Raw genomic sequence first — 15,000 nt, forward strand, 5'->3', positions numbered from 1 at the left:
CGTCTCCAAGACAGAATATAATAGTCCGTCTGGTGACAACAGAACTAAATGAACCCATAATGCTGGTGGCATCTTGCTGTATTTGTCTGTTATTTTGCATATGGCTCCGCTTTCATTTCGAAACGATGTCTAATGTTACCGAAATGGCTTTTCTATGAAGGTATCACTCTACCTGTGACAGCTATAGTTATTTAGAGAAATATATATTCATATTCGCTGCATATAAATATATCTAGACTTTGTGTGTGTGTGTGTGTGTGTGTGTGTGTGTGTGTGTGTGTGTGTGTGTGTGTGAGAGAGAGAGAGATTGAGAGAGAGCTAGTATAGAGATTTGATTGTCTATTTAGTTACACGCAAACATACAAATACAATCAATAAACACTATTACTGTTATCATTAATCTTATCATTATTATTATTATTATTATTATTATTATTATTATTATTATTATTATTATCATTAAGATGGCAAGCTGGCAGAATCGTTAGCATGCCGGGTGAAATACTTAGTGGTATTTTGTCCGTCACGCCATTCTGAGTTCAAATTCTGCCGAGGTCCACTTTGCGTTTCATCCTTTCGGGGTCAATAAAATTAAGTACCAGTTGAAGACTGGGGTTAATGTAATTGACTCATCCCCACCCCCAAAATTGCTGCCCTTGTGGCAAAATTTGAAACAATAATAATGATAATAATAATAATTATTACTATTATTATTATTATTGTTATTATTAAAGAGGCGACAAGCTTGCAGATTCATTAGCACGCCAAACGAAATGCTTCACAGTATTTTGTCTGCCGCTATGTTCTGAGTTCAAATTCCACTGCGTGGCACTTTGGGCAAGTGTCTTTTACTATAGCCTCGGGTCGACCAAAGTTTTGTGAGTGGATTTGGTAGACAGAAACTGAAAGAAGCCCATCGTATATATGTATATGTATGTGCGTGTGTGTGTGTGTGTGTGTGTGTGTGTGTGTGTGTGTGTGTGTGTGTGTCTGTGTTTGTCCCCCCCAACATCGCTTGACAACTGATGTTGGTGTGTTTATGTCCCCGTAACTTAGCGGTTCGGCAAAAGAAACCGATAGAATAAGTACTAGGCTTCCAAAGAATAAGTCCTGGGGTCGATTTGCTCGACTAAAGGCAGTGCTCCAGCATGGCCACAGTCAAATGACTGAAACAAGTAAAAGAGTAAAAGAGTATATATATATATATATAATATACTATTATGTGTATATATACATATATATGGGGAAAGCTTGGTTTGCAATGTTTGCAGTCATGTATGCTTTGTCAAGAGTAGGGCTCTTTAGCCACCAACGGAACCACAAATGCAAAATATAAGTTAGTCCTAGAGTGCACAATGTTCCTAAAGGTCAGCAATGGTCTTCCTTGGTCACGAGTAGACGGCCATCATATATATATATATATATATATATATGACAGGCTTCTTTCAGTTTCTGTCTGCCAAATCTACTTGCACAGATTTTGGTTGACCTGAAGATATAGCAAAAGACACTAAGCCAAAGTACTGCACAGTGTAATTGAACCTGGAACCATGCAAACGTTTTCCTGCTTCTGCCTACACACAGACATCAGGTGCAAGAAATACATTTACCTGTTATTTAAACGTAAACTGAAATATTCTTATTTGCTGAAATAGTTGCAAATATTGTAATCACAAGTCCTAACATTCGTTTGATCTATTGTTAACCCTTAATTGAATATGGAGGCTCAAACAAAACATGAATAAATTGAAGCATTGAAAATGGCTGGCATAAAGAATTAGGGGCCGTGGTGAAAGCGAAGGTGTTCTGTTTTGAATTGTAAATATATGTAAAATATTGTTAATAAACATAACGTTCAACCACTTAACTTTCATTAACCAAAACCTAACACCTTTTTATTTTATGGCAAAATGAATAATGAGTAATATATATGCCACACCTGGTATGTATATACGTACATGTATATATATATATATATATATATATATATATATATATATATGCATGTGTGTGCAAGCCTGTGTATATATATATATGTGTGTGTGTGTGTGTGTGTGTGAAATCGAAATCGAAATTGAACCATATTCGATGACTGGTCACCGTGCCAATGGAGCGCTAACAGCACTGTCGAGCGTGTTCATTGCCAGAGCAGCTGTCTGGCTTCCGTGCTAGTGGCACGTAAATAGCACCATTTGAGCGTAATCGTTACCAGCGTCACCTTCTAGTACTTGTGCTGGTGGCACGTTTGAAAATCATTCGAGCGAGGTCGTTGCCAGTGCTGCTGGACTGGTTCCCATGCAGGTGGCACGTAAAATACACCATTTTGAGCGTGGCCGTTGCCAGTACCTCCTGACTGGCCATCATGCCAGTGGCACGTAAAAGCACCCACTACACTCTCGGAGTGGTTGGCATTAGGAAGGGCATCCAGCTGTAGAAACTCTTGCCAGATCAGATAGTTGAGTGGAGGTGAAGTGATGCTCAAGTAACATTCAAGTGACAACAATGTGATAGATGTGATGGTTATGTGATTATTAAGTGATACTTAAGTGATAACTGAGTGAAGGGTAAATGATGGTTAAGTAATTCTTAAGTTATGACAATGTAATGGATTGGATGGTTAGGTGATGGTCAAGTGATTCTTAAGAGTAGAGGTGAAGTGATGGTTAAGTGACATTCATGTGATGACGATGTTTTAGACATGGTGGTTATGTGATGGTCAAGGGTTACTTAAATGGTAGCTGAGCGGAGGAGAAATGATTGTTAAGTAATACTTATGCGATGAGATTGTGATGGATGTGATGGTTATGTGATGGTCAAGTGATACTTAAGTGGAGGTGAAGTGATGACTAAATAATGCTTAAAAGATGACAACATGATGGTTATACGATAATTAATGGACGTTTAAATGATGGTGATGAATTAAACGAAGTACTGACAGCTTTTGTAACCACATTATCAAGCCCAGCCCACTAAAACATTTGCACCCCCAGTTAATACCCCCAAAAACACTTCATGACACTCTAGAAAAAAAAAACTAATGAAACAATACTAAAATAATATTGCGTAGTAAATCTATTATCAAACAAGACACCCCGGGTGGATGAGGAAGTAAAAAGATAAAAATCATTGTTTTACAAGAAACAGTAATTTTTTTGGGGGAGTTATGATGGATGTTTCTTTATTTGAGTCATTCTTTGAAAATAGAAGAAATGGAAAGTAACTAAAAATAGCCAAAGTTATCAACACCCCCCCCCCCCCCGCCCAACCCAAAAAGAAATAGCCCAGCTCCTTTGCTGAACAATTTCTGAAATGAAGATTACAATGAATAATAATAATAACAATAATAATAATAATAGGCTCTCGTGGTTTCTCTAAACTGATTGGAAGTGCTATCATGTACATTGTTTTGTCTTGGTATAAAAGATGTGCTACAGCGAATATTCTCTTCAATACCACAGATTTGCTTGCCAGTTGTTTGACCTTAACCAGTTGAGCATGTCCCTTGGTGGTTGACGATATGTGCATCTCTGATCATGAGCAGAAGTAGTGGGGGAGCATCATAGCCATGTGTTGAGAGGAATTCTTTGGGGTTTGGATAATTCACCTTTGGAAACATGGGTGTTTTGCTCAACATCCTTAAACAACCCTTATTCAGGGACCTTTTTAATCAGGATGGGCTACTCAACCTGAAGAAGATTCTAACTGGGCCCCACCTGTGAGGCCATGTGCTGTTTATCTTGATATGAGATCACCATGTTGTGCACATATGGTTGTGATGCATGTGCCTGGTGTACCCTTATCAGACGGGTAGTCATGATGGGTATACTGGGCTTTGTATATTTTACCCCAGTGTCACTTTGATGGTATGCACTGCTCTTTCACTCAATAATAATAATCCTTTCTACTATAGACACAAGGTCTGAAATGTGTGGGGAGGGGACTAGTCAATTTCATCGACCCCAATGTTTCACTGGTACATAATTTATCAACCCCAAAACGATGAAAGGCAAAGTCGACCTTGGCAGAATTTGAACTCAGAATGTAGTGATGGACAAAACACTGATAAACATTTTGTCCAGTGTGCTAATGATTCTGCCAGCTCACCGCCTTAATAATAATAATAATCATCATCATCATCATCGTTTAACGTCCGCTTTCCATGCTAGCATGAGTTGGATGATTTGACTGAGGACTGTCCTTCATTTCCAATCTTCTATAAAAGAATGTCTGGGTATTGGTGAATATTAACCTTATCTGGAAGCAGGTGAGGGTTGGGTGACAGGAAGAGCATCTGGCCACAGAGAATCTACCTCGACAAATTTCATCTCACTCGTGCAAGCATGGGAAAGCGGACATTAAAATGCTGCTGCTGCTGCTGATGATGATGACGATGATGTTGAGGAGGTGTGTTTATTAGGAACCAACATACCGATTCCCTGTCTTTAATGGCAACCAAACCACAAGTTGGCATGTGAACTAGAAAACTGATGATAGGGAACTTGTATTCTGACACACACACGTGCTTTCTCTCTCCCCCTCTCTCTCTCTCTCTCTCACTATCTGTGTGTGAGTGTGTAACAGAGAGAGGACGAAAGAGAGATATACACGGTACATGAGTGTACGTGTGTAAATTTATCCCAAAGTGCTTTTAACCACAAACATTAACTTTCAAAAGTGACAAAGGTTATGAAAGACACTTCAAGATATTTTTTTTTTCTCCCTCTGGTTTAATATAAAAATCAGTGGAACAATCATTTCTGAATAACACTAATGAGAACATGGAAGAATTTTGGTAAAAGTTTTGAGAGGAATTTCCTTCAAGAGTAATTTAAAGCATTGATGAATGTTTGTTAAAGAAGAAGAAGACGACGGCTTGTTACAATGTCGTTAACTTTGCAAGATCTTTCATATTTTCATGTGTGTCTCTAGATTTTAATTATGTTACAAAGAAACGATACTAAGAAAAGAGTAAAACTAACAAAGTTGCTCATTAGAAAGATACGAAGACATGCATGCAAATGAAAGGGTGAAGATTGGTGAAGAGGACAGCAACTGTTTTACAAGCGAACACACCGTTTGCAGAACATAGAATGGATTATGGAATACTATACTAACCAAATGAATAACTCAATGTAATCATAGAAACTGTGAGCTGATTTAAAGTTATCACCTGTATAGCAGTGAACAGTCTTCTAATTCTTCTTCTTCATGTTATTGTTGTTGTGGGTAGTGACAGAGGCAGAGGGGTCTGTTTTCTTCATTTGGGTTTCATTTCTTTTTTCTATTTTGGGGCTTTTTTATTTTTGAGGTTTTTTTCTTTTTTACCTTTCATAAATAAAACCTACTTAACAGCTCTAATTAGCAAAGTAATTCAAACAAAGCACCTGTACAAACATAATGAGACTTCGTATGAAGACTAGATTTCAACAGGAGGAGGAGGAGGAGGAGTGGGGATTAATAGGTGGAGTGACTTAAGTACAATACTTGAGTCGATGATTCAGCAAGAATGTTACTCTTTTGTCAAGAAGACTTTCAATATGTCATGGTGTCTTATATACACACACATATGTGTGCACACGTGTGTGTGTGTGTGTGTAGTGTAATATATGGATTCATAAAATCATTTGGCTTTCACAGAAAGCTCCTTTAACGGACTCAGCTAGCATATCACACAGTAATCTAATAGAGATTTCAACTGCAGAGTTCCATGCAGTTGAAATCCAGATCTGATTGATGAAATTATTGCCTGGGGAATATATAAGCTATATGAACATGTGTATGTGTGTGTATATATACATCATCATCATCATCATATATATATATATATATATATATATATATATATATATATAAATACGATGGTCTTTCAGTTTTCATCAACCAAATCCACTCATAACCATTTTTAACATCCACTTTCTTTTCTTTAATGAGGTAGATTCTTCGATGTCTGGATGCCTTTCCTGTCTACAACCTTCACCTGATTCCAAACAAGCTAATATTTCCTTGTGGCCAGACATGTTTTTGCAGACTATTGGAAATGAATGACACTGCTTGTATGACAGCGGCACTCGTTTGCAACTATCATGCAGTGTCAAGGCAAAAGAAACACACACACACACACACACATATACATACATACATATATATAAATATAATATATATGATAGGCTTCTTTCAGTTTCTGTCTACCAAATCTGTTTACAATGTTTTGATCAGACATAAAAATGATGATGATGATAATAATGATGATGACAATGAGGGGCAGAAGAGAAGGGAAAGAGAATGATGGTGGTGGTTACAGAAATATTGATAATGCTGATGATGAGGAGGAGGAGGAGGATAACGCCAATAAGGAAGAGGTGGAGGGGGTGATGGCAGTGATGGCAATGATGATGATGATGATGATGGCAGTGACAAAGAAGACATGGGTGTGACAGCAATGCCAATGATGTGGTAGATGGGGGAGGAGGGGTAGAGGAGAAGGAGGGGAGGATGGCAACTGCAAGGAAGAGGTAGGGCAGTGACAGTGATGGTAATGATGGTGATGACGACAATGGTGGTGGTGGTGGTGATGATGATAGTAATAATGATGATGATAATGGTGATGATGAGCATGATGATTACAATGTCCTATTCTACATATTTAGTTTTTTAAAAAAAGAAAACAAAAAAAACAAACCAAACAAGATTATATATATATATATATATATATATATATATATATGTATGTATGTGTACATGTGTGTGTATGACTTTCTTATCAAAAGCTTAATTCTTGGAAGTCCAAAACCTAAATGACAAATTCTTCCACTGCCACAAAACCAAAACATATACGTGTGTGTGTGTGTGTGTGTGTGTGTGTGTGTGTGTGTATATACATACACACATACATACATGCATACATATATACACACCTATACATACATATATATGAGTGCATGTATGTATGTATGTATGTATGTGTGTGTGTGTGTGTAGCAATATCAAAAATGTCGTCCTTTGCATTAACCAGTTTCACGTAACCTCTCTGTATTTGCTTTTAGCAAATGAACAGAGAAGTAATTAGCTGCTAAATGAACATCCATAGGTCTTATAGACCCCTACCTGCATTGTTCTAAAATTTTCTTTACCTAATGAATCAAAACCCCAATTCAACATATTTCCAATGCCCATCAACAACAAATTCTAATCACGCAATTTCCATAGTTTTTCGGTTTTTTCCATAATATGTTGCTCTTCTCTCAAGCAGATATATTTTCTTTAAACAATTTCAAATAGTTTTCATTTATAAACATCATCATCATAGTTTAACGTCCGTTTTCCATGCTGGCATGGGTTGGACGGTTTGACTGGGGTCTGGGAAGTCAGGAGGCTGCACCAGGCTCCAGTCTGATCAGGCAGTGCTTCTACAGCTGGATGCCCTTCCTAACGCTAACCACTCTGAGAGTGTAGTGGGTGCTTTTTACATGCCACTGACACAGGCAACGACCACGATCGGTTGGTGCTTTTTATGTGCCGCCGGCACAGAAGCCAGTTAAGGTGGCACTGGCATTGGCCACGTTCGGATGGTTCATTTTACATGCCAACAGCACACGGATCACAACTACAATTTCCATTTGATTTTAGTTTCCATGTTCTTGACTCAATAGGTTTCCTCAAGTACGGCATGTCGCACTACAATCCAAGGTACTTTTGGGTGGGCTGGTTATGCGACACTGGTGTAGGTTACAGCTGTGAACTCACTTCATTTGCCAGGTCTTTTCAGTCACACCGTATCTCCAGAGATACGTATCTCAGTCTTTTATCATTGTCTCTGTGTGAAGCCCAACGTTCGAAGGTCATGCTTATCCCATGTCTTCCTGGGTCTCCTTCTACCCCGGATTTGGGAGTGGCACTTCTTCACACAGATCTCCTCATTCATCTGGGGAGAGTCATTCTCTTTTAGTGCCTTATCATTTAACACACTCACTGGTAAAGTTTCCCTCATTTATTTCTAAAATTTTCGTTGCATCTTACAACCATTTCAATAATGTATATACAGGGTGGGCCAAAAGTAGGTTTACAGTTATTCAACTATGTCTTTCACGTTCATATATTAGCAGTTTAGATCTTAATTATAAAAAAAATATGAAACCCTTATTCTATGCTAATTTAGTTAATTGCAAGATAGAAATTTAAATGCAATAAAATGTTTTAAAAGAAATTTAAAGTAAAGTGGGCCTACGTGATAACAGTAAACCCACTTTTGGGCCACCCTGTATGTATGTATATATATATATATATATATATATATATATATATATATATATATATATATGTATGTATGTATGTGTGTATATATATATATATATATATATATATATATGTATGTATGTATGTATGTGTGTATATATATATATATATATATATATATATATATATATATATATATGTATGTATGTGTGTGTATATATATATATATATATATATATATATGTAAGTATGTATGTGTGTGTGTATATATATATATATATATATATATATACACACACACATACATACATATATATATATATATACACACATATATATACATACACACATATATATACATATATACACATACACACACACACACACACATATATATATATATATATACATTCATCTATATGTATACATGTATATATATATGCATTTATATATATATAAATATATATGCATATATGTATTTATGTACATATATGTATTTATATATGCATATTTATATAAATACATATATATATATATATACACACACACATATATACATATAGGCAAAATTAATATGAATAATTAATAAGTAAGAAATCCACAGCTGTCTAATTAATTAAAGAGTTGGCCTACTAATGAAAAGTCATTAGTCAGAAATGAGTTTATTTATTTTGCACAATGTTTTGCTTGAATTCATCTATGCAGTGCCACACATATATACATTATATATACATATATATATATATATATATATATATATATATATACATATATATATATATATCTATGTATACATACATACACAGACACACATTAGCTAATATTGACTTACAAAAGGCTTGTGGGTGCATACATAAGCTGTAATGTATGCACTGTGAAGGTAAACACTAGGTGATTATCTCCTTTTGCCATCTTCAGCCACGCCGCCATCTTACGATCCCCAAAGAACCACAAAGGTAAATGATTGTAGGGAGATAATCCCCTAGTGTTTACCTTTATAGCGAGGCATTTTCCCCCTCCATATTTTGAAGAGGTCACGGGCCAGCAGTGTTTGGGGGGTGTAGATACACCATAAGGCTAAACCCCTTATGAGCGAGAAACTCAGGATAACCCCATAAACCGGCCTACCGCCATTATAATATTAACTGTTTAATGTCCATTGTCCATGCTGGCATGAGCTGGATAGTGTGACCAGAGTTGGCAAGCCAGAGACCTGCACTGGGTCCCAATCTGATATGGTTTGGTTTCTATATTTGGATGCCCTTCCTAATGCTAACCACTTTATGGTGTTTGTTGGGTGCCTTGGACGTGGCACCACTCAAGCGCTGTCACATGGCAACAGCACGAGTGCTTTTTTGTGTGGCACCAGTACAGGACTCTTGCGGGTCAGTCCTCTACACCAAGGAAAGCAGCCTTAACACTTCCGCTGTGGAATGTGGGTCTTTCCGCTTCCAACAATAATTAGCAAAGCAGGGAACCTGCAACCGAATCATACTTGTTTGCGAGTGATGGGTATGTGTCTGTTGGGTGGGTGGGTGACAAACCAGTTAAAAAAAAAAAAGCAAGCAAACACAAAATAAACCTGGGGCAGTTGCTGAGAACCATGGGAAGTTTACAAGAAGGGAAAGAACATTTTATATATAACAAGGTTTAAGATATTTCACGCATTGAAGAAAGAAAGAAAGAAAAAACAGTTGTATACTGACCTCCTTTTACAATTTTCTTTTTGCCACTGACGGGGTGTGTCCACTGAGTAGATTTAGTTGCATGGCTGGGGGAAGAGAAGAGGAGGCAGAAGAGGAGGAATTAGATAAGGAAATTGTCTGGCTTCCTGAAAGAAGTTCTCTTCAGATTCAAAATGTATGACAGGCCTATAAATTGCTTGTCTGATTCTCCGTGTGTGTGTGTGTGTGTGTGTGTGTGCGCACATACACATGTATATGAATGACCAAGACTGAGCATGTATTTAATAGAATGTGTGTGTGCGTTTGTATGTATATGTATGTGAACGTGCGTGTGTGTGTGTGTGTGTGTGTGTATGAAAGAGAGAGAGAGCCTGAAAATATATAATTACAAAGAAATAAACATTTGTATATACCACACATCTGTCTGCATGTTTGTGTACATGTGGATACATATATACTTAAATACACACACACACACACACACACACACATGCGTCTGTGTGTGTATGTATGTGTGTATTCTTTTATTCTTTCAGTCATTTGACTGCGGCCATGCTGGAGCACCGCCTGTAGTCGAACAAATTGACCCAGGGACTTTTTCTTTGTGAGCCTACTACTTATTCTATCGGCCTCTTTTGCCGAACCGCTCAGTTACGGGCATGTAAGCATCAGTTGTCAAGCGATAGTGGGAAGACAAAAACAGACACACAAATACATACATACATATAAATATATATATAAAATGAAAGAAGTCCATCATTTACTAAATCCACTCACAAGACTTTGCTTGGCCCGGGGCTATAGTAGAAGACACTTGCCCAAGGTGCCATACAGTGAGACTGAACCTAGAACCATGTGGCTGGGAAACAAGCTTCTTACCACACAGCCACACCTGCGCCTACATTTATATTCATACAAACACATTTTTTATGTACGTGTGCATATACATATGTACATACACATAAATACATATATATATATATATGTATATATATAGATATATATATATATACACATACAAACATTGGTGTGCATACACGTACACACACATATTGGTCATGAAGTTTTCTAATGAATATTTATCTGGCTGTCTGTTTACATGTAAATACTAACTTCCGAACAAACCTCATTGTTACATCAACAACAAAAACGAAGGCAAAAAAAAACAGCAAAAAAGAGAAGAAAAAAAACCCCTAGTCATTGCAGCAAAGCATTGCATGAGAACTCAACATGAACAAGGGAAAGTTCCTCAATCTCTCATGCGCCCCTAAATACACCTCACTTCACCCCTAAATCACCTCTACAGACTGACAGAATGACAGACAAAGATAGTACATGAAAAAAAAAAGAAATTAAAAAAACACTCTAAAAGACCAAAAAAATATATTACGGCCTTCCTCCCCTCCTGCACCCCCCCCCCATCCCACATAATTATCAAGTGACAATTTAGTTTATAGAAAGGGATCAGCCCTTGGTTGACCCCTAACTCTTATGTCACCATAAAAAGAGGGTCTGCCCACCCCTCCTTGCCTCTTCCCACCAGGGCTCATGTGTTCAGATAAAAAAAAATCACAAACTTATAATTCTTCATTTCAACAGAGATAGCAGAAACTTCCTTATTTTAGGGGTGGGATTTTTCGGGGGTTTTTTGTTTTGTTTTTGCTTTGTATAACCACCCCCACCCTTCGGGTGCCTTCTTGCCACCCACCCCCACCTGCTCCCTTGAAGTCACTTTTCACTTCTTTCTTTATTTTTATGCTTCCTTCCTTCCTTTCTTTCTATCTCTACGATTTGGATTTGGTTCCGACTAAAGTCAATAACAAGCTTTAATTTCATTGGGTTCATTTCAGTTGATACCCTGCTTCTCTTTCTCTTTCTCTCTCTCTCTCTCTCTCTCTCTCTCTGTATATATGCACACATTTGTTGACATGTATATATACTCACACACAAATAAATGAATATATATGTGTGTGTATATATATATATATATATATATATATATATGTATGTATGTATGTATGTATGTGTATATAATATATATATATATATGATATACACATACATACATGCCTGACATCTGTGGGTGTACATATACATTTGTGCATGTATGTGTAGATAGATAGTTATATACATATATACACATGCACACAGACATACGTGTGTGTGTGTGTATGTATTTATATATATGAGTGAATATATATTTGTGTGACTATATGTGTATATATATATATATATATATATATATATATATATATATAAATGTATGTGCACTTATATGTGTGTATGTGTATGTATGCTTGTATATATGTGTCAATATATATCGGTGTGTGTATATATGCATATATATGTACATGTGTGTGTGTGTACATATATGTATATATGTAAATGAGTGTGTACATACACGCACACACACACACACACACACACATATAGCTTGTGATTAATCTTAAGGAATTAAGACTGCACCACTATTAATCCGCAACTGTTTATCTTCATTTTAAAGACCTTTCCTCCCTAAACAAAAATAAATAAACGTACAAATATAAAATTAAAAAATTTTTCAAAAATTTCAAAAATGATGTATTTTTCACTGATTTCCTTAAAAATGCCAAAATAAAGTCTTCACATGCAAAAATCTACTTTGGTGTTTAGATCTCATGAATTTAAATGCGTGTGTGTGTGTGTGTGTGTGTGTGTGTGTGTGTGTGTGTGCATATGTGTGTGTGTGTGTGTGTGTGTATACAAATATAGTTATTATGTATATACACACATATATGCAGATATATAGATATATACACAAATATGTCAACTCATAGACAATAACAGTGGTAAGAAGCTTGCTTCCCAACCACATGGTTCTGGGTTCAGTCCCACGGCAAGGTAACTTGGGCAAGTGACTTCTACTATAGCCTCGGGTCAACCAGAGCCTTGTGAGTGAATTTGGTAGATGGAAACTGAAAGAAGCCCATCATATGTATGTGTGCATGTGTGTGTGTTTGTGTTTGTCCTTACCACTGCTTGATAACCAGAGTTGATTTGGTTAAGACCCCGTAACATAGTGGTTCGGCAAAAATGACTGATACAATAAATAAGTACCAGGCTTTGAAATATAAGTCCTGGAGTTGATTTGCTCAATTAAAATCTCTCAAAGCTGTGCCCCAGCATGGCCACAGTCCAATGACAGAAACAAGCAAAAGATAAAAAGATATATATATATATATATATATATATATATGTATATATACGGCGGGCTTCTTTCAGTTTCTGTCTACCAAATCCACTCACAAGGCTTCGGTCATCCCAAGGCTATTGTAGAAGACACTTGCCTAAGGTGCCACGCAGTGGAACTGAACCTGGGACCATGTGGCTGGTAAGCAAGCTACTTACCACACACTCCTGTGCCTATATATATATATATATATATATATATATATATGTGTGTGTGTGTGTGTGTATATATATATATATATATATATAAGTATATTAACACACATATGTACACACATATATATATATATATCCGTTTAGTTCTTGAGAAATTTGATGTTTATTTCACTTTCATCTTTTATTTTATTTATCATTATTTTTGTGGGTTTTTTTTCTCAACTTCACCCCTTCCCCGCCCTCACACACACCCACCCACCCAGCATTCCACCATCATATCTAAGAAGAAAAAGAAAGAAAAAAAAGAAAAAAAAAGAATCGCCAGTCTTCAGTTTACTTTTATAATGATTTATTCAGTTCCATGAAGAACACATAAACCATTCCATGATGAACAGTAGCTGATGAAGCTGGTTAGCTCCATTCCACAGACAACAACAACAACAACGACAACAATAATAATAATAATAATAATGATGTTGTCTTAATAAGTGGATGACAGACAACAAAGCCACCTCTACTCTGGGCCACCTCTACTCTGGGCCGCCCTCCTCTTATTCTTTTTCCCCCAATACTAAACAATGGTCTGTATTGTATAGAGAATTTCTCTCAGAGATTGCTATCTGTTTTACAGCAGCAACAAGAGGAGGAGGAGGAGGAGGTGTAGGGAGAGGAGGGGAAACTGAGAGCAAGTGTCGTGCACAGGGGACGAATGGTCACGACATATAAACATACAGTTTGACAATCCCGTTCATCTGATATGGCTACATCCACTTCACCATACCCCAGCCGCCCACCCACCCTGTTTCACTCCTGATTCAAATACATGTGTATGAGCGAAGACGTGATTGTGTGGTAAGAAGTCTGGTCCCTGACCGCATGGTTCTGGGTTCATCCCTCTTATATGTAAGTTTTATATATATATATATATATATATATATATACACACACACACAACAGGCTTCTTTCAGTTTCCATCTACCAAATCCACTCACAAAGCTTTGGGCAGCCTGAGGCTATAGTAGAAGACACCTTGCTGAAGGTGCCATGTACAGGGAGTGAACCCCAAACCATGTGATTGGGAAACAAGCTTTTTACCACACAGCCACAACTATACATATATATATATATATATATATATATATATATATATATATATATATATGATTGTGATTAATCCAAACAAGTGGAGGAATAGAAGAACTGAAGTTGAAAATGCACAGAGAGTCTATTAGACTTAATTAGAAATTAATTATATTCTAAAATTTAAGAATGCACTTTCTATATATATATATATATATATATATATATATATATATATATATATATATATATAATGGAAAGTCAATAGTAAGGTCAAATATATAGTGATAGGTCAACAAATGTCAAACAAAAATGAAATTGACTGAACAAGCTGACCTTCCATCGCAGTTTCAAAACTAAGACCGAACGAAGAATGGTAAATAAGCATGCACGCTATTCATTGTTAGCCTGACCTTTACAGAGGAACTTCAAACTGTCAAATGATTTCACTGTCAAGTCGCTGGATCAAGCAAGGATCAGGGATCAATTGTTCAATGAAATCACAAAGCAACCAACAAGCACAGCAACCACAATATAACAGCTAACTCACCCTCGACAGATAATGTTTTTTGTCTTTCAAATGTGAGCTGTACATTAAAGTGTTTTGTCTTAGGTCAGC

At 36.6% G+C, this 15,000-nt stretch overlaps 1 protein-coding gene across 2 annotated transcripts in view; it reads right to left on the reverse strand.

Annotated features, from left to right (window-relative positions):
* Positions 1 to 15,000, reverse strand: part of LOC106869971 (WW domain-containing oxidoreductase) — a 271,602-nt gene that overhangs the window by 243,361 nt on the left and 13,241 nt on the right. For both annotated transcript variants that reach the window (XM_014915918.3, XM_089364046.1), the window contains exon 2: positions 9,939 to 10,003. In XM_014915918.3, the coding sequence (XP_014771404.1) occupies positions 9,939 to 10,003 (65 nt within the window). The remainder of the gene's footprint in view (positions 1 to 9,938; positions 10,004 to 15,000) is intronic.

This window comes from Octopus bimaculoides, chromosome 16, assembly GCF_046866305.1.
Source record: "Octopus bimaculoides isolate indiv1 chromosome 16, ASM4686630v1, whole genome shotgun sequence".
Lineage (NCBI taxonomy): Eukaryota > Metazoa > Mollusca > Cephalopoda > Octopoda > Octopodidae > Octopus > Octopus bimaculoides.